The 27,945-nt window shown below is 51.0% G+C and overlaps 1 protein-coding gene and 1 non-coding gene across 4 annotated transcripts in view; one reads left to right on the top strand and one right to left on the bottom strand.

The window, feature by feature from the left end:
- Lpin1 (lipin 1) overlaps positions 1-27,945 on the top strand; it is a 112,283-nt gene that overhangs the window by 24,116 nt on the left and 60,222 nt on the right. For all 3 annotated transcript variants that reach the window (XM_047522358.1, XM_047522357.1, XM_047522356.1), the window contains exon 2: positions 3,673-3,729. In XM_047522358.1, the coding sequence (XP_047378314.1) occupies positions 3,673-3,729 (57 nt within the window). The remainder of the gene's footprint in view (positions 1-3,672; positions 3,730-27,945) is intronic.
- Positions 17,348-17,421, bottom strand: Trnaa-cgc (transfer RNA alanine (anticodon CGC)). The gene has a single exon. It is a non-coding gene; the product is annotated as a tRNA-Ala (tRNA).

Raw genomic sequence — 27,945 nt, 5'->3', positions numbered from 1 at the left:
TTCTAGCTGTTTACTCCTGGGACAAACTGCTTCAAAACTTAGTGGCTTAAAACAACAACTATGTTACCATAACTGGTGATTTTATGGGTCAAGAATTTGGGCTGGGCTCAGCTGTGTGTCTCCTGCAGCCCAGGGTGTTGACTGAGGTGACCCTGGAGTAACTGCTGGTGGGTGGGCTTGTTGGAAAGACCAGGACAAGTTCCCTCATATATCTGGTGCCTACCTGGGGGTGGCAGGAAGGTCTGGTTCAGTTGGGACTGTTGACAGGAGTCTGCTCAAAGTCACTCAGGTGCGGCATCTCAAGGGACTTGGTTTTCTCAGCTGTTGGCTGGTGTCCCCAGAAGGAGCATTGCAAGAGGCAGAGGAGGATGCTGTAAGGCTTCTTAGGACCTAGCCTCAGGATGGAAAATCCATTTGTCCTGTGTGTTATTGATAAAGCAAGTCCCTGGTTTGCTGAGATTCAGGGGGAGGGTCATCAGACCCTGCCTTTCAGTGGGAAGAGTCACAAAGAACTCGAGACCACCTTTGATCTAACACACGCACACGCACTCACACGGTCTGCATAGCTCACGTGGACCTTGAGCCTTCCCTGCCCAGCATGCTTTTGGGGTGCAACTGGGTCTAAGGCAGTGGCACCTGTGAGGTTCTTATGTGTGTTCTTAGAGGGGCCCCATCACCTATCAAAGTCCCCACCTTCACACACCATCACATTGGAGATAGGGGTTTCAACATGTGGATTTGGGGGGCAGGACGAAGACAGTCAGTCTCTGGCAGTTACATCAATCTAAGTAAGAAATGTAAATTAAAATAAGTGAATACGGGGAAGAAAGAAGTTGGGCAGACGAGTCCAGAGAGAGGCTAAGGAAGGTTGCATTTCATTGACTCACAAGAAGGCTCCGCTGCCTGAAGGAGGACCTGAGCCACAGCACAGCCATGGTGCAGGCAACCCGGGAGCCACCGACTGCTCAGAAGCTGCTGGGCTCCTGACTCGGGGCTTCCACTTCCTGACCATCTTCTGCTATGGTGGCCAGGGTCTGCCCGGGATGCTGCTCTCAAACAGAGTCATCTCTTGATCTCACAGACCTGTGAGATACTGCTCTGTGGCGATCCTCTCTTTGCAGAAGAGAAGGTGGAGGCTTGGAGAGGCCATGCAGCTCTTAGTTAGCACTGGAGCTCAACCTAGTTCACTAGCTCTCGCCATGACCGCTCACTGCATGGTGCCCCCGGGTCACAGGTGGCGCTGCACATATAGTGCGAGAATTTCAAATGACAACAAAAAATTGTTGTGGGATGGAATGAGATAACTTTCATCTCAACTTTGAAAGAAATGATTGAGGAAATACGAAGTTTCATCACGTTTGTGTTCTTGGGCTTAGACTTAATCTCTGAAATCAGACCAAAGCCTCAGGGCTTCGGTCATTGCTCCGCCAGCAGGAAAATCATATATTTGGTATTTGATTTGAAATTTCATTTTAAATCAGGATCAAATGCAAGGCGTGTGAGTTTAAACTGCTGGCAGCCTTCCTGGTCCACCTCGTGGGTGCAAAATCAATCCAGTTATTGTCCGCGCTGAAGGCTGGTGCGCGTGTGACTTTGTGGCCCTGGAAGAATTTGAGTTGGATGGTCCAGGACATCTGTGTCCAAGATGCATGCCTCTTGCAGCAGGCTGGAACGTTCCACAGGAACTGAAGGGGAAATGGCAACTGGATTCCCAAAGTGCTTCAAATCCGCTACTCGGTTGAAACCAGGACTTAGCTGCCATGTGAAGCAGTTTATAGACGGAGAAGCCCGCTGCTTTGTCCTGCTTTCCCAGCGAAGCTCCAGACGTGGGTGGGATCCTGGGACACGTCCTCCTTCGTTCTCAGGACCTACCTCGTAGGAAAACTCACCCTTTTTATTTTGACCTGGTTCCAGGGGGGAGGCTCTTCCTGTGCCTGGTGTCTCCCCGTTGTCCTCACCTAGTTGATGACCCATCGCCCAGGTAGTCACCTAGGGCATCCTTGACTCACCCAGTCCAAGTCGCTTGCCACGTCCAGAGGATGTACTCAGAGTGGCCCTTCTCTCTGTCCCACTGTCACCAGCTCAGCCCACAGCCTGTCCATGGCCATCTTTTGCTGGAATAACCTTCAAACTGGCCTCTCGGCCTCTAGCGCAGCCTCCTCAGAGAAGCCAGCACGCTCCTGGGGATGGACACCTGGTCATCCCCCCGCACCCCTGTTGTGTGCAGCAGATGCCCTTGAACCCTGTGAGTCCCCGTGCCTCTGTCACCAAGACGGGGGACTCCAGGGCCTTTCCTGAAGAGACCCGGCCGTTCCCCTTCGGTCTGTTTACATCATGGGCTCCTGCACAGGGTCTCCTTTGAGGAGGTGTTCTTAAAAATTGATAAAAGGCCTGAGCTCCTCTTGGGGCACCTGGGCCTTGACCTCGCTGTGCCTTCTGTCCCCTCCCAGGGCCCCTTGGTGTCTGCCTACTCTTTTCTCTTTACTCCAGACACCGGCCTCCTTGCTGTCTGACCTGTGTTTGGGGCCCCATTTCTCTGCCCGGCTTGGAACCACCGTGCCCTTCCTCTTGTCCCCCCGTCCCAAGTTGACCATAAGAAGCAGCTCCGAGGGCACCTCTGCAGGTGGCACTGAAATCCTGTGTCCCTGCAGACAGAGCAATGGCTGTCCCTCTGTCCTCCTGCTGTTCCTAGGGCATATCTTGGGGGAGCTCTGGCCACCACAACCTCTTACTGTCCTCTGCCTTGTGTAGGTCATGAGCGACTCCGGGGGAGGCCCACCTCATTCATCTCTGAGCTGCCAGTGCTCAGCAAAGCTTGTGGGCCCCAGAGCCACCCCGCACACGGTGACTGTCAGTGAGTCAGCCGCCGGGGGCTGGGCAGGGACCACAGGCACGGCCGACCCGGGATGGAGCTCCAGGCACATGTGTTCTGAGCACAATTTAAGACCTCAGGCACAACGGGTCCCTAAGAAAGGTGGGCTAAGCCCACAGGGGAGCCCTCTGGGCAGTGCTAACCAGGTCAGCTGTGGGAAGGGCCAGAAAGAGTCCTCACGGCTGGTCCACGGGCTGGCTTCACCCCAACCTGAGGGGATTTGATTCATGCCTGTGGCAATGCCCATCAGCCTGGAGGTGGGTTTGTTGTACCCCACTCTCAGGTGAAGAAACAGTCCCATGAGTGTCACAGCTAAGAAGCAGGTGCCGCAACTTGAGAACACATTCCCATCTCCAGTCCTGTCATTCTAGGCTTCCTGGCTTCTGGGGCTTCACAGGGGCCCTGTGTCCTCTGGGACGGGTGAGAGGAGGGAGAAGGAGTGAGTCTGAAGCTCGTCACCTGCTCTGTGTAACTGAGGCTTCACGTGCTGAATGCGTGCAAAGAAAAACTGCCACATCCTTATTACTGACTTCTTTTTGAAAATGGAGACATAATTTACACACCACAAAATTCACCACGTTAAAGGGCACAGTTCAGTGGTTTTATTCTATTTAGTCCCTGCCATGAATTCCAGAGCACTTCTGTAAATTAACTTAAAAAAATCCTCTTTATTATGAATTAAATTTACTTTTTAGCCCATAAAGTAAAAAAAAAAAAAAAGTGTACATATGAATAGGGTGCCCTGGGGTGATGGGATACACATGTATCACTAACTAACTTCTGATGTTTTTGTTTTCTAGATTCCAATAATGAGAGACCCTGGGTGGATTCGAAATGTGTGGCCTTCAAACATTAACGTGAGTGTGGTTGCTAGAGTGTGATTACACTTCCGTATTTCAAGATCGACCAACTACCCCTGGGCTTGGTGCATTTCTGCCGTGGATCTCTGCAGCCTCCAGAGCAAGATGGCGCCTGTAACCCGTGCTTCCCTGTTGCTCAGAGCACTTTCTCCAGCTTTCATAAGCTCCCCATGCAGCTAAAACACCTGGGCTGGTTCTAATCTCTGCTTCTTGTGATCTGTACCCTGCCACCCCAGGCAAGATTTTGTTACCTCCCTGATTAAAAAGCATTCGGTGGCTCCCTAGTGCCCCTGGTCTGGTTGCTCGTGTCTAACAAGAGCCCCAGCAGCTATTCCTGAGCCAGTCGCGGCCCATCTCCAGGTCCTGCTTCTTCCTCTTGTTCTCTTCTCAGAGCCCTTGCCCAGGAGCTCGGCTTCAAGCTTCAGTAGCATGCTACAGGTGCTGGGGTCTATGGTCTCAAACCTGATGTCAGAGGTGGGAGGCACCGATTTGGGGTTGGGAGGCTGTTGGAGCATCCAGGGAAGAAGCAGTAAAGCCCGAGGCCTATTTGTCCTTATCTGGCCTGTCCCCAAAACTTGTGGATAAAGACAAAGCTGGCCCTAAGTCTGTCCTCAAGGACCTCACTCACAGGCTAGAGAGAGACTTTGAGAACATGGTGTGGACTAAAGATTTGCAGAGGAAGCTGAGGCCTAGCACGGTGCCCACAAGAGCGAGATGGATCCAGGGGCCTCTGGTTAAATGAACAAAGAAGGCTGCTGGGGAAGTCCAGGCCTGGGGACTCTGCAAGGAGCAGAAGTTCTGTTCCAGAGGGTTGGCAGGGATGGGGTCCAATGGGAGACCTGGAATCCTGGTCAGTGGGCAGTTAGTGGCAGTTGAGCCTGGAGTGAGGAGCCACCCTCTGGGAGGAGAAGGGCAGAAAGTTCTAGTAAGTGACCTATCCTCCCGCGGGAGGCATACCGGCCTGGCAGTCATGGAGGCTGCCCAAAGCTGCTTCCTATGGCCAAGTTCCTGTTCTCCAGACCCTGGGCTGAAGCCACTACCACCAGGTTTCCAGGTCACTACTGGACCCACAGGCAGGGCAATGGTACAGTGTGCGGGAAAGGCAGGTGAGGAGAGGTAACCCATGGGCATCTGCTACCACGCCCTTTGCTGAGCCTGTCCCTGCAGGACAGGAAGCAGTGGGCAGGAGACAGGAAGTGGACATTCCTGCTTCAAAGGTGAAATTATGAAGCATCGTCACCACCCACAACAGGGGGTTAGATTAGGAGTCCAAACTCCTGGTCACGGCTCTGCTACACTCACTGCGTGTGCTGCTGGTTGAATTGCCTGCTTCTCCGAGCTCGGCTCCTCCTGCGTGCAGTAGGCATCCACTCAATCATCAGCACACAGTGCTTGCTGTTTACCCCAAGCTGTAGAGGAAGGACAGAGGCCAGGAACTCAGCTTGAGTGGGGTTAGGACAATTCTGGGAGTGTGGGAAGAGCCCCGACCGTTGCAAAGCACAGAGGTAGGAGACATCATGGTGCATTGGGAAGCTGGGCGTGTGATTGGAGAGGGAAGCCGTGGCAGATGAGGAGGAGCGGGCAGCAGGGTGCCAATGACCAGGAGGCCTCATCTACTTTTCTCAGGACCTTGCAGTTTAGCCTGAGGTAATGGGGTGGGGGGACCTTGAAGGGCTATAAGTATGCAATGTCACATCAGAGCCAGCCTATGAGAGGGTACTCAGGGGATGTACCAGGAGCTGGGGAGACCAGCCAGCAGCTCACTGCTGGCCTGGTTGCGTTTGGAGTCCTTGAGGACCATCCCCGTGGAGGTGACTGACAGGTGGCTGGATGTTCAGTCTGGAGCTGGGGTCAAGGTCTGATCTGCAAATACTGAGTTTCAGAGAAGTGCTGTTACCCGGGAGGGAGTGTGGCCTGCAGGTGGGTTTCCACTCGAAACCTCTTCTTCTCGCCCAGCATTTGATGGTTTCTATTCTCTGTCATCCTTAGACGGTAGATTCATAAATTCTGAAAATGTAGAGTGTCAAGAAAGCCAATAGGAAGGGTAAGTCCAACAAAAAGAAAGGAAGACTCAAAGTTTCTCTGTCTTCTCCCTGTCCCCCTCTCCCTTCCTGGTTTTGTGTCACTTAACAGGTATTAGGGACACAGAGCAGATGAAGTCATGGTGGGTCTTTTCCAAGGGTTGGCTATGGAGGAGCCAGGGTGCGCTGTGGAGTCATGGGACCTGTGTGCCATTGTTGAGGTCCAGGGGAGCTGCTCAGCACAGAGAAACCCATGACTCTTCCTTCATGGACCCGAGGAAGGTTCCAGGGAAGGTGGCCTAGGCGACTGGGGTCAGTTTGAAGAATCTGTGGTTTGCAGAAATCCCAAGAAATACACACTCTTTAGCAGCCACACCTGCCTGGTGCATCCCACCAGATCATGGCAGCCCACACCTGGAATTCTGGAGGACATAAATTGAGCAATGGAATGTTCATGGAGGCTCCTGCTTCTCAGGCAGAGAAGCACTGTGGTTCAGTTAGAGTTTGCAGCAATTCCTAGGTTATCCTGGTCCATTACTTGAAACCAGATTTGGCCCATTTATTTTATTTTTTTGTTGTCTGTAGAGTTGAGAAAGGACTGGACTTGAATTTTGGTTTCTTTCTGCATTTTGTAGGGGGAGGGTTTAGATTAATTTTTGAAAACTTTGATCCAAGTGACTCATTGTTTGGCTTCCGTAAGATCAACAAGGAATGCTGACTCACAGCGACAGCCACAGCCTCCCGATCCCACCCAGCTGGCTGGCGGGTCTCCTTTGCCTGTGGTCTAAGGACTCGGCCTGACAGAGGCTAGGCTGATGGAGGCAGTGGGTCCTCCAGCATCGCATGAGGGGCCTCCTTCCTTCCACTCTGACGTTTGTGCGCAAGCTCCTCGTGTCTTAGCCTCCTGTACATTCAGACTCTGCCCTTCGTGTCTGTGGTGTTGGGGGCTCAGTTGTTCCAGCAGTGGGTCTTCTTCAGCTATGTTTGCCTTTCTTTTTCCTTGTTAGAAGGGGGAACACATACTTCCTCTTCCCCATCCTTCTCTCTTACTCCCCCTGCCCCATAAGAACCCTTAAGCTTTTACTGTAACCCATCACTTGGGAATCATCACTTTCTTTATTTGTAGGCTCATTAACTTGGTATCATTGTGATCTATTTCTTCTATTTGGACCATAATTTTCATACAGTCTTAGGGTTATTTATTTATTTAACAAACTTTATATAGTACTTACCTTCTGTTAGGGTTTTTTTTTCTAAGAGAACTATAAATATTAATTCCTTACAGTAGTCTTGTTAGTCCTATGATGATCTCTCTTGAGAGATAAGAAACATCACGGAGTGGTTGAGTCACTTACTTAAGGTCACACAGCTGATAGGCGGCAGGGCTAGAATTCAAATCACACCTCTGGCTCCACAGACCTGCTCCTAAGCATTAGAATGTGCTGCCTCTAGAAGTTTCTCTCTTTCAGGAGTTTGATTCCACTTTTTGTTTCTTGTGTCTAGTGCCTTGTCCCATGCTCCAGATCTTCCAGATTCTCTGCTCTCAGGCAGTGCCCTTTTCCTCCAAGACTCTCTCCTGGGAGCCCTTTCCTCCCTGCCCCCTCCCGCTGTGTCCAGCAGAGCGGACGTGGAGGCCCTCTCTGCTCCAGGGTTTCCAGATTGAAGTTTTCTTCTTTCTTAGTTTACCTTTTAAAAATAAGTAAAGGGGGCACATTTCCAGGAAAGAAAAGACAGTCTGGTGACGCGTTTTCGAAACCTTGCATGTCAGGGTCTCTTCGTTAATTTGGCGCCATATTTTATTTTGGTAGGATTTTGAATTTGAGGCTGACGTTCTGTTTTCACAGACTTTTGGACACGTTGTTCCATGCCTTCTGACAGCTGTCTTCCCTCTGTGCCGTCTGATTCCTGTTCCTTTGCAGGGGACCTTTGGCTTTGTTCTTCCCGCCTGGGAGGATTTGGAGTCCTCTGTCCCCCTTCAGTGTCCTAAAGCTCCTGTGCCGTGCAGTGGGCCTTCCCTCTGCTCAGCCGGGTCTCCCATGGGACATGCTCTTTCAACCTGATACCAGCAGCCGAGTGGTCCTAGCAGCCAACCTCAGGAAGACAGAACGGAGGTGGTGACCACAGGCGTGGGCTGCTCCTCCACCTCATCTTCTCCTGCTGGCCGACGTCTTTGATTTCATTCATTGCAACTTTGGTCATGGCTTTGGTGGCTGTTGTCCTCTATTTCTGTGTCACAGCTCTACTGTTCTGCTCTTATGAGTGAGACCCCTCTTCCTTCCTACTGGTTTCTCTTCTATCACCTTGTTTCTCTCTCTTCTGGAGTCATGGTTCCCACTTGTCACCTGTCCTTTCTCTTCCACGTGCAGGGTTTCCTCACGCCTGGTGAGACTGCGTGTGTTTAGCACAGATGGGATCAGAGGGCTGCTTGGGGCTCCACCTGGCAGAGGCCACTCTGGAATAGGAGGCCAGGAGCTGGCTGTCCTGCAGGGGACGGCACAGACCCCAGCAGAGCCTGCTGGAGGAGGCTCTGGGCACCCCCCAACCCACAGTGGCAGCCTCACGCAGGAACGCCAGGGCACCCTTGCTCCACCATATCTCTTTGGCAATTTGACTAAACGTCTTTTTCAAAGAAGACGCCCCTCCTGTTCTCGTTGTTTTGTATTCTGAGTGTCCGTGAGATTTCATGGGGTCTCTGGCGCGAAGGAGCCTGTGTCTGTTGGTCCACTTGGCCTGCCTGGCCTGCCGTCCAGCCCTGCGCTTTCCTTCCCTGCCCAGCCTGGTAGCGAAGCCATCAGGCAGGTGTCTGCTGACGGTCATGCGTCCTTTATCTGGAAATGCACTGTGTTGGCTCTTAGAGCCAATTGCTTTTTTTTTTTTAAAAGCATGAATCATTGCAGCGTGGATTAGCGACAGGCACGCAGTCAGACACACAATAAAGCATTTAATCAGAATCTTATGTTGTACAGAGCGGCCATTTTCTGTTCAGTGGACTCTTGGGTTCTATAGAGAGGCCCCACGCGCTGTCTGGCCTGTGAATAGGAGCACTGTGCTGATAATTCTCCCTTTGATCATCCCGTCTTCGCCCACCCAGGGAGCATCTTGTCCTGCGTCCCCGCTACTCGCTTTCTCTTGCTGGAGACACTGAATCTGCGGGTCCTGAGCTCCTTGTGGGCAGAGGTGTCTCCAAATCATGCACCTGCCCTGGCCCAGCACACAGGAAGCACTAAAACATGGCCTGTGACAAGAGCAGGGACAGCCTGAACACCAGAACCTGCCTCATTTGTTTTACGATGTTGGGTGTTTATTTAGTATAGTTTTTTCACTCATTTGCTTCTATGATGCTGAGTGTATTTTTAATTTTTATTGTATTTAATTAGGATGAATGTATTTTTGCAACCAGATGTTATGACCCATGATATGATAACTTAAGTATTCATTAAAAAATATCTGTTGAGGGGCTGGGGAGATAGCTCAGTCGGTAGAGTGCTTGCCTTGTAAGTACAAGGCCCTGGGTTCGATCCCCAGCACCCAAAAAAAAAAAAAAAAAAAAAAATCTGTTGAGCATCTACTGAGGGCCAGACATGGTGCTAGGTACTTAAAGAGAAATGGGTGTCTCCCTCCCGCAGCATCCGCCTGCTGGGGAGTGATTTTGCAGTAACTGCAAACAGGAATGGCGCACCACAACTCCAGCCAGTACTTGGAATTCAAGACCTACCAGCAATGAAGTGCCCACAGTGAGGGCCACAGCACTGGGGTGGTTAGTGACGCTCAAGGTAAAGTTGAAGAACGGTGCCCAGTTGGGCACTAAGTGGACAGTGGCATTCAATCCGGGTATCGTGAGGGTAGCCGCACACCCTCATGCCCTGCCTCTGCCTCCACTGGAACCTGAGAGGCTCTTGACTGAGCCTTTATCTGACTGCTGTTCTCTGCTCAGAGCCTCTGCTAATTAAGTTAGAGATGCCCACATCCTCTCTCACCCAGAGGGGCGAGGGAGGAGGAAGTGTTGGATGGACTACTTATTTTAAAAGCACAGGGAATTCACATGAATTCCTTGTTCTGAAACGCACTCTGCAGAGGCGATTGGAGATGCCCTGGGGTATCGTGAAAATGATTCACGTGTACTGCTGTACTGTGTGTGTGCACGCGTGGTATGTATGCGTGTGTGCGTGTGTGTGTGTGTGTGTGTGTGTGCAGTGCCTGAGTGTACAGGGAGAGAGGGCACAAGATGGTCTGAGCCCATGAAATCACATCGTAGACATGCAGAATATAGGTCAGAGCCAGCAGCTGCCCTGCTGGTCTCTATACCCAAATTTGTCACTTCTCAGTACTTGGACTGAGGTCCTCAGGTAACTTGTGCAGGGTCTCATGATAATGACAAAGAAAAACAAGAACCCAGTTTCCCAGTTCTCCAGAACCACAACCTACCCAGGACACTCCAGATTCCAGAAATACCAGACATTCCCCCCACCCGACCCCACTGGGCCTATATCCTGACTTTCTGGAAGGGGATGGGGGAAAACCAATTTGGTTGAGGCCTGTTGCTTTAGTGTGGTGATCTGGAACAGTCACTTTTCCTCTGTTAATTTACAGATGGAACCTGAGGTCTGACCCAGGTCTGGCCCAGACATAGCTCTGTTTCCCTCTGGACCCACTGGGAGGAAGCCTCTGTCACGTGTTCCTCTGTGAACATCAATCATGGTGCTTCCTCAAGAGGGACAGGGAATGGGGAGCAGCTAAGACCCCGGAGGCACAGCCAAGGACATGCAGCTTTCAGAAGACTGGCTTCCCATCTCCACTCAGGACACCCTGAGGAAAAGTAGAGCTTAACACAGAATTCTTAAATGGGTTTTGCAAAAGACAATGCCATAGTTCAATCTGGAAGACAGAAAAGGAGGAGAGCGCTTGTTCACTGAGTCAGTCTAGTTCCACTTGCTGTGCTGTGTTCAAAACCCTCCACAGACCTTCCCCACTGGGGCCTGGAGGGACGGGGCAGCCTCCAGACAGCCCAGGATACCTACGCCCAGGCCGACTTACTCCAGGGCTTTTTATGTGGTGAACACAAATCGAGCCACTCTCATCCTTAGATCCTGTGGGATTGACAGGCGAATGCCACCTATCCTGGCAAGCTGGGCCTCGCTCGGCCATCGCTTCTCCATCTCCCATTACTGCTCAGGGTATTCTTCTGTAGCCGAAACCTCTTTGGTCACTGTACCTGGAGACTCTGGTCTCCCCTTTCAGCATCTCCATTCTCTTCTAGACAGGTGTGCCCTCCCCTCACTCTCGAGTCTGAAGTAGGATTGCCTGCACTGAGTGTGGCTCCTGAGTGTGCTCAGACCTCAGAGAGGACCGGAGAGAACTGCATCCGGCTGTGACAGATGTGTGACTGTGTGGCCCAATGTCACAGGGTTGGGAAAATGCAAAACAACTCTGGCGTGTTCTGCTGAGCCTAGCAGGGGTGTTACGTCAGCTGGAATCTCTGGTCTGTTGACTACGTAGGCTTGAGTCACACCCCTTCCCATCTCAGTGGAATATTGTCCCATTTTGAGCACAAAAGTCACGATTGCAAAAGCAAGTGAACTTAAATTTTATTAGTGCATTGTGGCTGCATATAACAATTGGGTTCATTTTGACAAAATCATGCCTGGAGTTTCATTGCAAGTGAATATTTTTTTATCCCCCAGATTTTGGTATGGAAGGATTGACGTGGCCTGGAGGTAAGACGCGCCTAGTGCTTAGAAGAAACAATTCATAAACATATTTTAGATACAATCACATTCTGTTTACCGGATAACTGAATGTGCTGGATTTGCACATGACTTACTAAAAAGTACTGTTGTGTAACGACAAGTTAACAAAGAGACATTCAAATCCCCCACTGTTACTAGAAACTACTGCCTTGCCTTGGAACATCATTTGTGGGACTCTGCACAACTATACAAAGTACCACGACCCAAAGACACAAGCAAAAAGTCCCTTCCTGTCAGAACTCCTTCCTGTAAGAAATGCAGCTTTTCCCATCATGGTTCAAAAGCACCCTCCAAGGAGGGCCTGGGAAGGGACAGGCGAGCAACCCAGAGCTGGCTCTCACGCTGCGTGTCTGCAGAGACTGAGAAGGCCCAAGGTTCCCCTTCTATCTGATGGGGACCGTCTGCGGGAGGCAGTCCGACCATGTCCAGGGAAGCTGAGGAAGACACGGGCCCGCTCTAATCCTAGGCGGCTACCTAAAGAGGAGGAAGAGGGGAGCTGGGGATGAGTCTTGATCTCCAGTGACAAGCCTGGGACTCCAGTGTCCTCACGCTGAGCTGTCTCCTGATGCGTGTGTGGCAGTACCATCAGCTTTCAAAGGGCTCCGTCACCACTGTTCCACAACTTGCCACTTTGGGCAGCTGGTTAAAAGCCTTCTATCTGTAGTTGACGGGATGGAGATTCCACCACCGTATCCTGTAATTCTTCACCGTTCCCCTCTCTGATCAGGCTCTCGAATGGCTCACATGGAGCCTCAATCTCTCGGATTCCAGGGCTCTCCTGCTCACCACCATCAGGCCCAGGACTCTGCACAGGGGCCACACTAGCCGGCACCACATGTCCATGCTCTCTAAAGACCGGGCGTTTCCTCCCTTAACAGTTTGTCAGCTTGTCGGGGTGCAGTTTTCTGGATTCAGAGTCTAGGTAGCTCGTTGTGACTTCAGACACCAGCGAGCGGTTGGCTCCCAGGAAAGGCCTTGGTCCTGCTGCGCTCCAGCTTCCTGGGCCTCCCGCGCCAGCCAGGCCCTGTGGTGAGCCCCATGCTGCTCCCTGAGTCCTGGGCCCTTCTTTCTTTTCTCCAAATGCTGATGTCATAACCCCAGTGGGGACATCATAATCCTGCCACCAAACAATGAGCTATTCCTAGAGCTCTGGGGAGCGAGGAAGAAGAGGAAGGTGGAGGGGGACAATGGGAGGGGTGGGGGTGGGCTGAGGGCAAGATCAGGAGGAGGAGGATGAAGGGCACACCTGGGGGCACCCGCCATGCCTGCCTGGCCACAGCCGCAGAGGGGTGGCCCAGCCTGCTGTGAGCTAGAGGACCACGGCAAAGAGGGCCGTCGACCAGGCGGCCACGGTGGCCCGGGAAGGGGCCATCGAATGGAGTCAATGAGAGCCAAGCAGGGTCCTCACAACATGCCCGCCACACTTCTTCTGGCAACTAAGGTACAGCGCAGCAGGGAGGGTGGCCTTGAGGAATGAGTCCGCAGCACTCTGGTGACCTGGGTCAGAACCGCCCCCCTGCTGGCTTCTCAGCACAGACTCACTGAAGAGGACACTCAGTGACCGAATGTGGGGAAACTAGGTGGCGTTTCAGTTCCACTCTCTCCTCCGGAACAGGAGCAGCTTTGAGAAACAGGTGAAGTCTGCGCTGGCTCCTCCCCACCGCCCAGTCCCTCCTCTGTCCCCCTTCTCAGAGCCGTTGGCCACACACTAGTTGACAGCACCCACGTGTCTAGAGCAGGCAGGGAGGCTGAGGCAGGAGGATCGGGAGTTCTGGGCCAGTCTCGGCATGTGCGTGGTAAGACTCCGTCTCAAAAAAAAATTATTATTATTATTTTTTTTGAAAAAGAAAGGGCTGGGGATGTAGCTCAGGGTCACACACTTGGCTAGCAAGCAGGACGCCTGGGTTCCATCCCTGGTAAGAGAGTAAAGAAAGTGCTCAGAGGAAGTGCAACGGCACTGGGGTATCAAGACACCAGGCTGGCTTGTTTCTGGATTGGGCAGGGTGGCGGTCACAGGTGTCTCCACAGGGCCCTCCGCACGGCCTGGCAGGGCAGCCCCACTAGTTCCCGAATCACTTTCTTCTCACCTTCGTTTGTGGATGGATGATTGTGGAGAAAAATGGAGGATCAGTTTTCTGGAGTCCAGAAGGACACCTGGGGAGAAAGCCGTGTGGACCCTCCTTTCACAGGGCAGTCAGGATGCGGTGCCCTGCGGGACTGCTGGCCGGTCCCACTTGCCCTCCTCTCGCTGCTCCCACATAAACTCTGTGTAAGACACGGGCTCCATGGGCTGCCATCGGAAGCCATCCCGTCGGGGTTTCAGCTGCTTCCTGTAGTGGCTGCTCAATAGACTCACCCTGCGAGCAAATCCCACAGCTGTGACCCGCGAACTGGTAGCTCCACCCTCTTGCCTGCCCTGCTTGCTCTGCTCAGTCCTTCTGCCCATCAGACACTGTTCCTGTGAGCCCTGGGTCCACCCGGTCCCTCCTCCTGCCAGCTCCTCTAGGCCTCGTGTCTGTAGGGATGGTCTGACATTAAGCTCGTGAGCCCATGTTGACCCAGTATCTCTTGAGCCTTTTTAAGCTGAGCAGCAGTTTATTCAGATTTTTATCAGTTTTCCTACTTATGTACTCTTCTGTGCTGGGATCTAAACCAGGAACCCTCATGCATGTGCTCCTCATGCCTCGCTGGTCTCCTCCCATCTGTGACAGAGCCTGGCTCTTTCCTTGTCTTTCAAGATCTCTTCCCCCATCTCTTTCAGTGGTACCAGGTATTGAATCCAGGAGTCTGCACGTGCTAGGCCAGCATTCGACCATGTGCTCTGTCCTGCCCTATTTAACACAGAGTCTCACTATGTTGTCCAGGCTGGCCTTGAACTTGCAATCCTCCTACCTTAGCCTCCGAGTGTGCCATCACACCTGACTGATCACAGTTTTGAAGAGTACTCGCCAGCTGCTTTGTTGGAAGGTGCCTCATCTGGATTTGCCTGATGTGCTATCATAACTAGATAGAAGTGTCATGCATCTTTGGGAAGAAAGTCACAGAGACCGGATGCCCATTTTAGTGCATCTGGATGTTAACTCTAATCACTCAGGCAAGATGGTATCTGCCAGGATTCTCCACTGTTGAGCAATTTTGCTTTGTAATGACCTCTTGAAAGAAATATTTTGAGACTGTGTGACTACCCTGGTGCTCCTACCTTTGCCCACTAACCTTAGCTTCTGCAGCGAATCCTGTCTGCAGCCGTGGTGACTGTGGTATTTTAAAGGGATGTCCTCTTTCACTGATTCTTTCTACACTTATTAATTGGAATTCTTTAGGGGAAGGCCATAGCTTCACCATTTACTTTTAATTTAGTTGTTATTTACATCAGTAGGGATTCGTGGATTTTTAAATTGGCTTGGGTTGTAACCCAATGGTGTTGCTATTGATTTTGTTGGACAAGGTCAACTTTGGTAACATTGGGGTGCTTTCAGGTTGGCTTCTGTGCACTACTGAGGCCTGTGCCCATCTTTGGGGGACATTCTGTACTTTCTGGTAGCACAAAGTCCTCCAGGCTTCTCTTGGGATTTTTTTCTACTTCGACCCTGGAATTCATCAGTTCTCTGACAAACCCTTTCATTGGAAAATGACATTTAGAAACTAGGACCTGACAGCAGTGTGCTCACGTCCACAAAGGTGTCGCTGTCACTGCCAGGTTCAGAGCTAAGGAATCTATGCAGGGAGAGACCCCTGCACGCACCCCTGCTACCCTTCTCTCGTCCATCTGTACTTAAGAACAAATGAGTCCTAGCTGACTCTAATTCAGACAAGGAACATTCTAGACTTTCCCCTTTCCTCGCTGTAATTCCTCTCACTCAACAGCAATACACCTTGTTCATATTATCTACAATTTATATCACCTATTTTCAATCCTATTACCCCTCAGAAAGCAGCTCAGAATTGCTCACCCATGACCTGTCAGAATCACAGTTATAGACTGGAGCAAGTGTGTTCGGGTCTCTCATTAGCCTGGTAGTATCCAGTCAAAATACTCTCTGCTGTTTACTTAGGTCAGTTCCTGTCTCCTTCCTGTAGTTATGTGAGTCACTTGTAACACAGATTGATTTACCAGTCTACTTTCCTCCTGCATTCCTACATCCTATTTAATGTTTTAAAAACTTGCATGTGGTGCTAGTCTTTGCAGTGTATGGTTATATGAGTTTGGGCCAATTTGCAGAGCTATGTGTGCACATCAGAATTTGGTGTCCTTATATTTAAAGTGGGTTTCCTATGGATATTCCATAGCCAGGTCATGCTTTTTTATCCAAGATTACAATTTCTATTTTTTTACCTGGTATATATAATGTGATTTTTTTTAATACGGTGGAATTTAAATCCATCTTAACTAGCTGTATTCTGCTTGTGTCATCTGTTCTTTGTTTTTTTTTTCCCCTCTTTTTCTGCCTTTGCTTGGTTTAATTGAACACTTTTTATGATTCTGTTTTGTTTCATTATTGACTTATTATCTCTTAAACATTGTCAGTGATTGCCCAAATGCTGTATTACAACTGTATTTATAATGTACCTGAAAACATCACTATAGCACGTTTTGTTTAGGGTGAGGACCTTACAGCAGTATGTCCCCAGTCTTTCCTCCTGTCATTTGTGCCTTTGCTTTCACATGTCCATTGCCAGACAAAGCTGTGCTGTTATTTTTGCTTTAGACAAATGATTGAAAAATTATGGTAGATGGGTCAAATCTGGTCTGCCACCTGTGTCAATAAAGTTTTATTGGGATGAAATCAAGTCCATTTGTTTATATATCATCCATGGCTCTTTCTGCGCTATAATGGCAGAATTGAGTAGTTGCACACAGATCATGGGACCTGCAAAGTCTGTAATATTTGCTAGCATTCTTACATGATTTCTGATGACAATTTGAGAATTTGTATCTTACTTCTCAACATGATTTGCTTTATCTGGCAGTAGCCTTCAAGATTTTCTTTTTCCTCTAATTTTTTTTTTTTTTTTTTGGTACCAGAGATTGAACCCAGAGTTGCTTTACCACTGAGCCACATTGCCAACCCTTTTTGTATTTTATTTTGAGACAGGGCCTCACTAAGTTGCTAAGGTTGGCTTTGAACTCAAGATCCTCCTGCCTTAGCATCCCAAGCCAGTGGGATTACAGGTGTGCACCCCTGAACCCTGCTTCCTCTCACTTCAGTAGTTGAAATGTGATATATTTCTCTCCCTGTCTCTTTCTCTCTTTGTTGATATTTATCAACAGCTTGGTTGTTTTTGTATTCTCTAAGCTTCTTGGATCTGTGGTTTAGTGTCTGTCATTAGTACTGGAAAATTTTAGGCCATTATTTATCTTAATATTTCTTCTGCCCTTCCCTCTCCCTTTCCTCCTCAGATTAATGTATATACATATTAATATTATATGTATGTACATATATATATATATATATATATATATATATATGCCATTTAATATTGACCCACAGCTCTTAGATGCCTGTTCTTTATATTTTAATCATTCTTTTTTCTCTGTTTTGATTTGGGTAATTTATATTGCCTTCAGCTTCACTAATTCTTTCCTCATTATGCTGAGAATACTAATGAGCCCACAGGAAATAATGTTTATCTTTGCTAGGATGCTTTTCATGTCTACCATTTTAATTTGACTCTCATACTTTCCGTGTCTCTGTTGAAAATGTTCTTATGACCTTGCATATTGTATATGTCATCTGGTCTGGAACACTGTAAACCTTATGCACTAGGGGATTCAATCTATTAATCCTAGTTTTCAAAAATATCCATGTCAGATAGTTCCAGCATCAGGTCATTTTTTTTTTTTTTTTTTTGTGGTACTAGGGATTGAACCCAGGGCCTTGTGCTTGCGAGGCAAACACTCTACCAACTGAGCTATATCCCCAGCCCAGGTCATATTTTAATCTGGTTCTTATCACCGCTGCCTCTTGGAAGTGTGTTATTCTTGCCTTTTCATTTGCCCTGTAACTTTTTCTTGAAAGCTGGACTTGGTGTGCAGAACTGTGGACTTGGTTGCTCTTGTCTCTGGCCCTGTGTTGTCTTCTGGCAGGTCATTAGTGTGGGGGTTGAATGAAGCTAGGTAGAAGTTGGGTGGGTTTGAGGTTCACCGTGGTGGTGGCTGTCCTCAGTGTACCACAGCTTTCAGATCCCCATGGAAACACCCTGTTTTAGGGTGGAGTTTGGTTTTTCACAGAACTGTGTGCATGATCCTCAGCTGTGGACTTGCCCTGTGCCCTGTTCCTTGTGGACAGTCTCTGCACGTTACTGTTCTCTGACTCTTGCCTGCCCGCTGTTCTTGTTGCAGTTACCGGGCGGTGTGGGATCGCTAGAGAGGGAGCTCTCTGTTGTTCTGATGAACCTCACTAGAAGGCAGGCCCTAGGCCCTGTCCATGGGTCTCAGAGGTCTGACTTCCTCAGTTCTTGTGTCCCTTAGCAGCAGATTTGATAACTACCATACTTAAGAAAAAATTTTTTATTTGTTCTTTCTAGTTATACATGACAGTAGAATGTATTTTGACGTATCACACATACATGGAGTATAACTTAACTACCATAAGTTTTAAGTTACGACATGCGCATATGATATTTTGTGATATTTGCAACAGCTTTGATGTGGCTTGAAAACATCTGTGATTTTTGCTGTTGGTAGTGACACTGGTCACAGGTTCAGGTAATACTACTGCTGCTTATTGCCTACATTCATAATTAAAAGAAACACTACTAAATTCCAGTTAGAAGTTAATGAAATTAAAATGTCATTTTCCCTCATTCAAGTTCATAGACTTCTGCTTTCTATCTACTGAGCCCCTTGACTCCTAGTTAAGAACCATCTAGTACAGACTAACATATCCTAGAAGTAAGGGACTATCAGGCAGACCCAGGACTTACTCCTGGCTGCCTATTTTCTGTGTGACATTGAACAATTTACCTCGCCACTCTGACATGTATCTCTTCATTAGTAAATAGAAATAATAAGAGTGCTTAATTAATGAGGTCACTGTAAAATCAGAAAGGATTAGATAATGTCTGTGGAGGATTCTGAAATTCCTACTCCAGAGCAGCATTCAACTAGTAAGTGTAAGCTCTCTTTTTAAGTTGATATTAGACCAGGCGACCTCCCCATAATGGCAATGTTGAAATAATAATCCTTCTGCTGGAGGGTCTGCTGAGTGTGGATATGGTCCGAGTGTGTTCCCTAAAAGCTCATATGCTGGAATCTTGGCCCCTGGTGAACCAGTGTGGCAGGGGGGCCTAGCGGGAGGTAGTCAGGTCACTGGGCACGTGTCCTTGGAAGAGGTTAATGCTGATATCTTGGAGTGAGTAGTTCTTGCAAGAGTGGGTCATTGTAAAGCAAGGCTACCTCATGTCTGCCTGGGGCCATTTCCCTTTCTGCTTCTCCACCATGTGGTGTCTCAGAAAAGAGGTCCACGCTGGAGGCTGAATGACAGGTTGCCCAGGAGTGAGCTTTCAGCCTCCAAAACTGTGAGCTAAATCAAGCTCCTTTCTTTACAAAGTTCCCTGCCTTGGGTATTTTGCTATAGCAACAGAAAATGGATGAATATTGGTCTTGAGATGGATGCGGTTTGTGCTAAATTACACTCTGTGGTGAAATGTCTTATAATCTGATAATGAATATAAACCTTTAGTTGAAAATGTACAGAAGAGCCAGTCATGGTTCTCCTTATGCATTGGATTTTGAAATGGACTGTCCCAAAGACAATCACCAGAATTCCAAGTGTCCATTAATGTGAGTGAGTTTGTGTGTGTGTGGCCACATATGTAGCCAGGTGGCAATTCCAACTTGTGAACTTCTGAACCAGTATCTCAGCCTGCGTATCAAAGGAACGTCGAGGGCCAGGGATCAGGACAGAGAGCAGCTGCTGACAGTGCTGGTCCTTCATTTCACTCCTTCCCTACACGTGTTCTCCAGTCAGCAGAACATGCGCCCACCTCCTTCCAGCTCTGCAACCACCCAGTGCTCCCGAGCATGCTCCCTGTGGTTCCCCTCGGCTTCTCCAAGTGTTCCTCTCAACTCCCTAGAGTATCGTTAAGTTTCCAGGGTCGTTTGAGCAGCTCATAGAGATTGGCGCCTGGGAAGCTGCTCAGACATAGCTGGCTTTGATGTAGCAGTATGTATGTTGGTGAGTACACGCGTGCACACAGGTTGGCTCACACGGTCCCTGTCGGCACGCTCCTGTGCACACACTGTAATGGTCGGCCACATGACCCTCACTGTGCTTCCATTCCTGCAAAAGGAGGAAGCACAGCTCGTGGGGCCGTCCTTGCAGAGAAGCAGAAGCTCCCCAAGTTCCACTTTAGGAAAAGCGCTAACAGGGTGGGGGAATCTAGGAAATTTCTTTTTAATCTGTTTGTTTGTTGTGGTACCAGAGACTGAACCCAGGGGCACTTAACCACTGAGCCACATCCCCAGACCTTTTTATTTTTTATTTTGAGACAGGATCTTGCTAAGTTGTATAGGGCCTTGCTTAAGTTGCTGAGGCTGGCTTTGAACTTGCGATCCTCCCGCCTCAGCCTCCTGAGCCACTGGGATCACAGGTGTGCGCCACCATGTCCAGCTGGAAATTGCCTTTTAAAGACTGGATCAAACTGAAGTTCAGATTGGTTAAGTGTCTTGAACAAAGTCACACAGCTGGTAAAGTGACAGGGCAGGGTCATAAAGCCATTGGTTCTGATTTCAAACCTTTGTTCTTTCTGTTACAGCACACTTGATATTCTAAACCAGTCTGTGGCACATGTGTGACCCTGCAGGATGGGGAAGAAGCAACAAGGGGGTTGAAGGCAAGTCCTCACAGTGCAGTCACCTTCCTGCTGACCCGAGTTCCGGGTTGGCTGCGGAGAGCTCCCGACCCACCGCCTGTGGGAATGGGTGTGAGCCAGCAGCACTTGGTTCTTCATGGTGAAGGGTGCTATCATTTTGGGGCATATTCAGTTCCTTCCTGCTCTCCTCGTTTCTGTGGGGCTGACAAATGATTGCATCATGGGGCATTGTAGATCTTATCTTAACTGTGCAAAGCTTCCTCTGCGGAACCACCTGGCGGCTGAACAAGCACCCTGGGGCTGGCTCAGATGCCTTAGCACCTCCTAACAGGTTGCACAGTATCCTCTTTGCAGGAACTGGATTTTCTCTGGAAGCCAGCTTCCCTCACGGAGGCCAGAGCTGGATGGCTCCACAGACTGATGCCTGAGCTTTGTGTTGGGGTCTCGTGACTTCCCCGGTGAGCCTAGGAGGACCGGAGCACCAGCCTGCTTTCAGCACAGGTCGATGTGGACTTGCAGCTACCTGGTGTCCTTTAGGCTGCGAGCGTCTCTTCAGGTCTGTTTAGGAAGCGTCTTAGGTTGTTGGTACAAATACCACAGACTGGGGGCTTAATGAAAGAAATTCGCCTCCCACAGATCTGGAGGCTGCAAGAACAAGATGGGGCTGCCAGTGTGGGGGTTCTGGCTAGGGCTCGTCTCTGGATGCAGACAGCTGATCCTCGCTGTCATCCTGGGGCAGAGAGCCCTATCATTATAAGAGTGCTCATCCATCATGGGGGCTCCATCCCGTGACCTCATCTACCCCTGATCGCACCCAGGCCCCGCCTCCTGATGCTGCCACACTGGTTCTTAGGGCTTCGACCTATGAATCTGGGGGGACACGGACATTGAGTTCCTAGCAGATGCGTTTCTCAGTTGAAGCTCAGAAGCAATTCCAGGTATGTTTTCTTCTGGGGGAGATTCTCGTTTGGCCTCGCCAGTGACTAAAGTATTAGGAATTTAGAAATGGCAGTTGTGGTCTCTGTCTCACATCCCCAACGAGGCCCCATCCTTGCCATCCCTTCACCTAGATTTACCCCTACCCACGGCTAAGTCTGTGACCCAGCAGGCCCCTGCTCTGCTGTGGCTGGTCTCTGTTCTGCCTGGCTAATACTTGTGTCCTGCCAAATCGTTTGAACGTCATCCTTGGGTCTGGCAAAGGAGGTGTGGCTCAGGACAAGGCTGAGAGAAGACTGGGAAGAGGCCCGACGTGCACTAAGCCAAATGCAGACACGCAAATCTGAGGTGTACACCCAAGTCAAAACTTCCGAGGTGACAGCTCGGTTCCTTAAAGTCACTTGGGTCCTGCAGTGCACTGCACCCACTTGGTGTGGATGGTGCAGCTGCTGGAGATGGCCACTCTGGCTCTGCCGGGAGAGCAGGGACCACATTTACCCTCTTGTTTTGACAGTCAGGGAACTGGACAAACACTTGAAACAATGGTCAGCGGATGCGGGACACCGGGCGGTATGGGCCAGCGATTCCCGGGAGAGGAGAAGCCAGCAAGGGGAGACTTTCAAGGGCACCTGCCCTGCAAGGACAGGCAGCCCAAATGGTGCCCTGAGGGCTTGCTGAGCTCCAGAGACGGCTGGAATTTAAGGTCAAGGCAGCTGAACCTGTGCTGGCCTCCACAGGAACGGGAGGAAGCCTCCAGCAGTGGGACCAGCAGGGGAGCAGGTGGTATTTGCGTAGAGGGAGGCTGCACGGCCTCCGCCTCGCGTGCTTGGCTCCGTGCAGTTTCCTGTAGGCAGAAACATCTCCAGAATCCACACCAGCCGGGGAATAGTTTGTGTTTGTGATGGCTTTAAAATAGATTCAAGAATCCTTTGATTCTCTTCCTTTTAAAAAGAGGAGCCTAATCCACTTTCCCTGAGTGTGGGCCGGACTTGCTCACTTGCTTCCGAAGGATAGAGCATGGTGGCAGTAATGGTGGCGTCTGTGGCTTCAGACGCCAGGTTGTGAAGGACCCTGTGGCTTCCACTGTGCCTGTCTTGGATTGGCCACCTTGGGGAAGCCGGAAGTGGCCCCAAGGAGAGGTCCACGTGGCATGGAGTTGGCCCCCAGGGTCAGCCATCTTGGAAGCAAGTCCTCCAACCCCAGCTGGATGACTCAGATCTGGACACCACCTTGATGGCATCTCCAGGGCCAAAGCCGCTTAGGAGGGCTGCTCCTGATTCCTGACCCCTGAGACTGTGGGATAATAACTTCCTTGTTTTAAGTCGTGGAGTTTTGAGGTAAATTTCTGCACAGCACTAGGTAACCGAAGCTAAGTGTCCCCCAGGTGGAGCGGGAAGACCCCCTCCTGCAATGCAGAACAGGGAGAGGAGGGAGGGGGCTGCTTCAGGAGAAGTGGCAAGTGGCAAGTCAGCACCGGACCAGCTGGAACCAGGCCTGGCATCGGCCTCAGAGGGGTCCAGGGATCTCGGAGAACTTGACTGCATCTCAGAACAAAGCCTAGTGACAGTTCAAGGACAAGGAGTGTGACAAAAGGCAGTCACCCGCGGGGCACACTTGACAAGGTGCTGTCCAAACTGAAACACCGGGTGTTAGGAGAAACAGGAGACCATCCACAATCTGGAGGAAAGTCACTCAATACGAACAGACCCAGAAATGCCGGAAAGGACAGACTTGGTGGAGAAGGCGGTTAAAACAGCAATTATTTCTATAGCCACGCTGCCGGTATCATGAAATGCGAGCCCTCGGGGCTAGTCAGAGTCCTTCAGGGGAACAGGGGCATATACAGACGGAGGCAGGCGAGAGAGTCACCACAGAAATGGACTTGTGATTGTAGAGACTGAGGGGTCCCCAGCACCCCATCTGAAAGCGGAGGACCCCGGAAGCCAGCGGCAGTGCTCAGGTTCTGGTGTCCAAGGCCAGGAGAAGGGTGTCCCAGCTCCATAAGAGAGAGCTCGCTTCCCTCTGCTGTTTTGCTCTATCCCGGTCCCAGCTATGGATGGTGCTGCCCACTTTGACCACAGTGGGTTTTCCTTGCTCAGCCCACTGACTCGAACGCCAGCCTTTCCCAGAAACACCCTCGCAGACACATCGGGAAGTGATGCCTTCCCACTATCTGGTGTCTCCTGACCCAGGGAAGCCGACCCCTAAATTTAACCATCACCTTGCTCCACTAAAACTCGGAAATTGTCAGATTAGGTCAAAAAAAGAACACCCCACCATATGCGGCCAACAAGAAACTTGCCTTAAACAAAGAGAACAGAGAGAGGCACACAGTGCTAACGGGGGCAGGAGCAACCTAGCGGGGCTCATGGACATCAGACCAAACAGGTATCGCCACAGGCGGTGTTGGTGTGGTGAGGGCAGGGAGGGTCACGCGGTGGTCCTAGATGCGGGCAGCTCTACCTGAGAAGAGGGTCTCTCTCTCGGCAGACTCCCGCTGGGTGCTGCTGTACTTCATGTGGCCTGTGGGAATGTCCTGTCCTTATCCATGGATACAGGATTAAATCTGGGTCACAAAAAAATGGAAGTCATCTTTCCAGAGATGCCAGTAACCACAAACGCCAGTGAAAAGTCAGCGAGATCCGTGACTGCTCACCAGAGGAAGAGTCAAGAAGACGTATTCTTCCCTGAGCGGTGGCTGACAGGTCTCATGGCCCAGACAGACAGCCACGCCTGTCCGTAAACAGGTCTCACACTTCTTCAGTGAGTCGTGAGAGGTGCTGCACTCAGTTTGCTGATTCTCAACTTGAGGACAAATCTTCCTCAAGGCAGGGAGGACGCAGGCCTGACCGATAGTCGGAGGACCTTCACAGTGACCAGATGGGTGCCCCCATGAGAGTCTCCTGACTGGAGGGCCAACAGGGGGCCCAAGTCCTGCCCCAGCTGTGCCACCGACACTCTGAGACCCCTGTGGACTGTGAGACCGGCATGGTCACTGCGATCCTCGACGGACCTTATGGGCAATGAGGAAATTCTGCGCCTGGTGTCACCTGTCCACAGGTAACTTTGTGAAGGTGAGCTGCTGGAAGTCAAGACCACCTGCTCAGTGGATGCAACCAGCAGGAACCTCATTAGTCTGTCACCCGCAGAGGTGCGGTGACCTCTGGTACCAACAATATGGTTTGGCAACTACCACAAAAGGAACGGCGGAAACTGTTTTCTAAAAATACAGCAGCTCCGGGGTCAGTGATGAGTCAGTGTGAACATGAGTGAGGAGGGCTAGGCTGGGAAGTGACAGGGACATTCTCTTGCTCGTCACTTGGTCACCAATGCCCCTGGGATAGAGGTGCTCCCCCCATCATCAGCCAAGGAGGCTGAGGCTTGAGCAGCCCCTGCCCCGCTCGGGCTGCGCCGAACTTGACCTCCGGCCTGTGAGCCCTAGACGCGTGTATCCCACCAGCTGCCTCTTGGTCATCGAAGGCCACGCAAGAACAAGGCCAGGCACCCAAAGGAGATGGCAGCATCCTCCCGAGCTTCAGGAAAATAAGCCGAAGCATTTCCCTGCGGCCTCCTTGGGCTGGGTGGGGTCCACGGGCAGGGGTGCATGGAGAGAGCACAACGTGGCTACGGTCACCCAGCTGGGCTCTTGTGGCTGACGCAGGCCACAGGCCAGAGACCTGCAGTCCTACCTTGAAAAGAAAAAGTGCTGAGCTCAGCCCACCAGGTGGAATGGAAGTTGAGGGAGACGCCTGGAGAAACCCAGTGTGACGCCCCCTCTTCAGCAGCTGGAGGGGGGCGCACGGGGTGGGCTTTGTGGTCCCGGTTCTGCTACTGGCTGGGGGGCTTCAGTCACCTCTCTTAGTTTTTTTTATCAATAATATGGGACTAATCGTAGCACGTGCCGTTTGTGAGGAACCAACGTCCAGGCGACATAGTAGGGAGGGTATCTAAGGCCTGCCGACACCATTATGGCTCTGCTCCACCGCGGCTGGCACCTCTCGGTTTTCCTGTCTGTCAGGGGAACTTCTAGCCTTTCTCTGCCAGTGAACTCTCTTTCCTGTGGAGCTGTTTTCTTCTCAGCACTGGGGAATATGAGACTTGAGACAAGTGCCCCTGACTGGTGACCCTCGCACCTGTTTAACAAGGTCGCAGTGACTCAGGATTGACGCAGGGGGACGGAGGGATGATTCTGCTCCTCCTGGGACTGGCACTAGCTGTCTCTGTTCCTAGGTAATGGGATGTTCTCCTGTCCTGGTCACGTTGAGGTTCTTCTCCACCGCCCCCTGCACCTGTCTCTCCTTTCCCACGTCCCCTGCTCTGTGTCCCAGTACGGCTCCTTGTGAATCTTTCCCATGAGACCAGAGGAGAAAGGGGATGCAGCCCGTCTTGCTCGCTCACAGGGGGAGAGAGCCAAGGGGCTTGCTGTGCCCCTCCCCCACTCCCCACCCACTGCCCACCAGAGATCAGCCCTTGCCCACCCCAGACTCTATGGTCCATGACATTGCGGACCCTGATACCTGGCCTAGATTCACCTAAATTTGTGCCTAGTCAGGTCACCAATGTCCCTTGAGTCCTCTTCTGGAAGGCTGGACAGGTCAAGCCCCACATCCGTGAGTACCTCTTGGGCTCCTGTGAGCACCACCCAGACTGTGCATCCACTGAGGACAGACAGCAGGGCTGGTCCGCTTTCTTGCGAAGCCTCAGTGCTTGGCACAGGACCCGCAGTGCTGAACGAAGCCACAGGTGTGCGTGAGCAAGGCAGTGGGTAGTGGCTGCTCCTGTGCGGACGGTGTGACAGGTGGCCCACGGGGCAGAGGTTACCATGGAGGGGCCAGGGTGAGCCCTCATGTCTTTGCCCTGGGGTTCACTGGGGTGCTGCTTTGCTGCTGTGTGTGAGGGTCCTATGACTCCCCACTGCCCAGGTTGTGGCCAAGGGAGGCACACGGTGCTGTTTAACTCGTGTGGCTGTTGGGACTAATGCTGAACACTGGGGACTTTGGATGACATTTTTTTCTAATGACATTTCTGTTGAGAAATGTCACTTGTGAAATTGAGCCACATGAGTAAGAACATACAGGCAAAGCCCTTATTGGGGCCTCCAGCTGGAAAGAGACCTGAGGGAGATTTACTGGGCACCTGTGGGGGCTTAGGAATGTTGCCCCAAGGAGAGGGTGAAGGTGCCTGGTTCTAAGGATGCTCCTGGTGTTGTGTGAGGGTGGGTAGGGGTGGCACCTTCTAACGCTATGGGCCCAGACATAGGTACATTTGCCTTATGTTCCAACTAGCTCAGGAGGGACTGGGGACCTGCCCACCAAGACCCCCACCAAAGGTCAGTTGTCAGCCCTTCCCCTTTATCTCCCTTCTCTTGCCTTCCCAGATGGCTGGCTCTAATCTATGAGCCCTGCCCTGCTTATCAGGTGGGCCTTTGGCCAACCGCAGAGCGACTGTGCTTCTGTTCCTACCATTCAGTGTCCCCTCCGCCTACCTCAGGAATCAGCCAGCCACCGCGTAGTGTGCCATCCTGTCTTGGATGGATTTCTAAGCTGCTCTCTCTCCTCCCCCAACTCTGCCCTAGTAAAATGGAACCAGCTTGCCCCTGGTTCCCACCTTGTTCTTTAGGGCCCCGGCAAGGGAGTGCCCGCGGTGACGTCACTTCTTTGGAGTCACTCAACTGTGGACTGGCCTATAAAGGGTCCACTTCTTGGAGCAGAATTCAGTGCCTTTCTTTGAGACCATTTCTGCGTGGGCTTCACAGAGCTAAGTGCTGATGCTGGAGTTGCGGGAAGATCAGGCAGTTGTTCACCCCACTACGGTGGCCCTGGGAAGAGGGACACTCACTGTCCTGCCCATCTCCCAGGCATCCCGGGTCAGGTGGTAGAATCCTTTAAATGTGCAATGGTTGATTTAGGAAAGTTCAGCGTTCCCAGAATCCCACAGCTGTTATCACCAGCTGAAAGAGGGAAGGTCTGGCTTTCCATTTAGGAGATGGTGGCTTACATATTTCTCATCTGCAAAGGACAGCCTGGAATGGTTAGGAACCATGGAATTTCCCTGGTCTATCCTACAGCAAGTGGTGCTCAGCAAGGCAGGGACTTCTGCCCTTGAGGGATGACACTTGGATACTGATGTGCTCAAGGCATTCCTCTTAGGAGGCGGGCAGTGGCCTGCTGGGTTGCCCTCTCTGTTGTCGCTGCTGGGCTAGGCAGCCACCAGATCCTTGCGGGAATGGCCACTCCTCAATTTTGGAATTTAAAAGCCATCAGCAACTGTGCCAAGTGTTTTGTGTGATGCCCTTTTTATCCTGAAAGGGAACCTGTGCTGTGAGCAGCTGCACCCCATTTCCCAGATTGTGAAACAGAGTCTCTAGAATCTAGGATGCCAGTGTTGCTCTGCCCACGTATCACTGGGCAGCTCCTTCCAACTCCCGCACCTGAAGCAAGTTTACTCAGCCTGCGGGTCCTTCTCCTCTTCCGAGTTGGACTGAACACACCAGGTCCTGGGATTGGCCCAGGGGATCACCTCAGCTCTAGGGCTGAGTCACAGCTCAGTCACCAGCCAGGTTGCTGACAACACAGCTGAGGGCCCTTCCAGGGGGACTCCAGACGGTGAGGAATCAGAAGGGCCAGGGGCTTCAGAGAATCCAGTTCGGTTTACAGCCAGGGTGTGAAATCTGACCTAGCCAGTTCTCTTCTGAT

This window comes from Sciurus carolinensis, chromosome 13 (assembly GCF_902686445.1).
Source record: "Sciurus carolinensis chromosome 13, mSciCar1.2, whole genome shotgun sequence".
NCBI lineage: Eukaryota > Metazoa > Chordata > Mammalia > Rodentia > Sciuridae > Sciurus > Sciurus carolinensis.
This window is presented reverse-complemented; position numbering and strand designations above follow the sequence as displayed.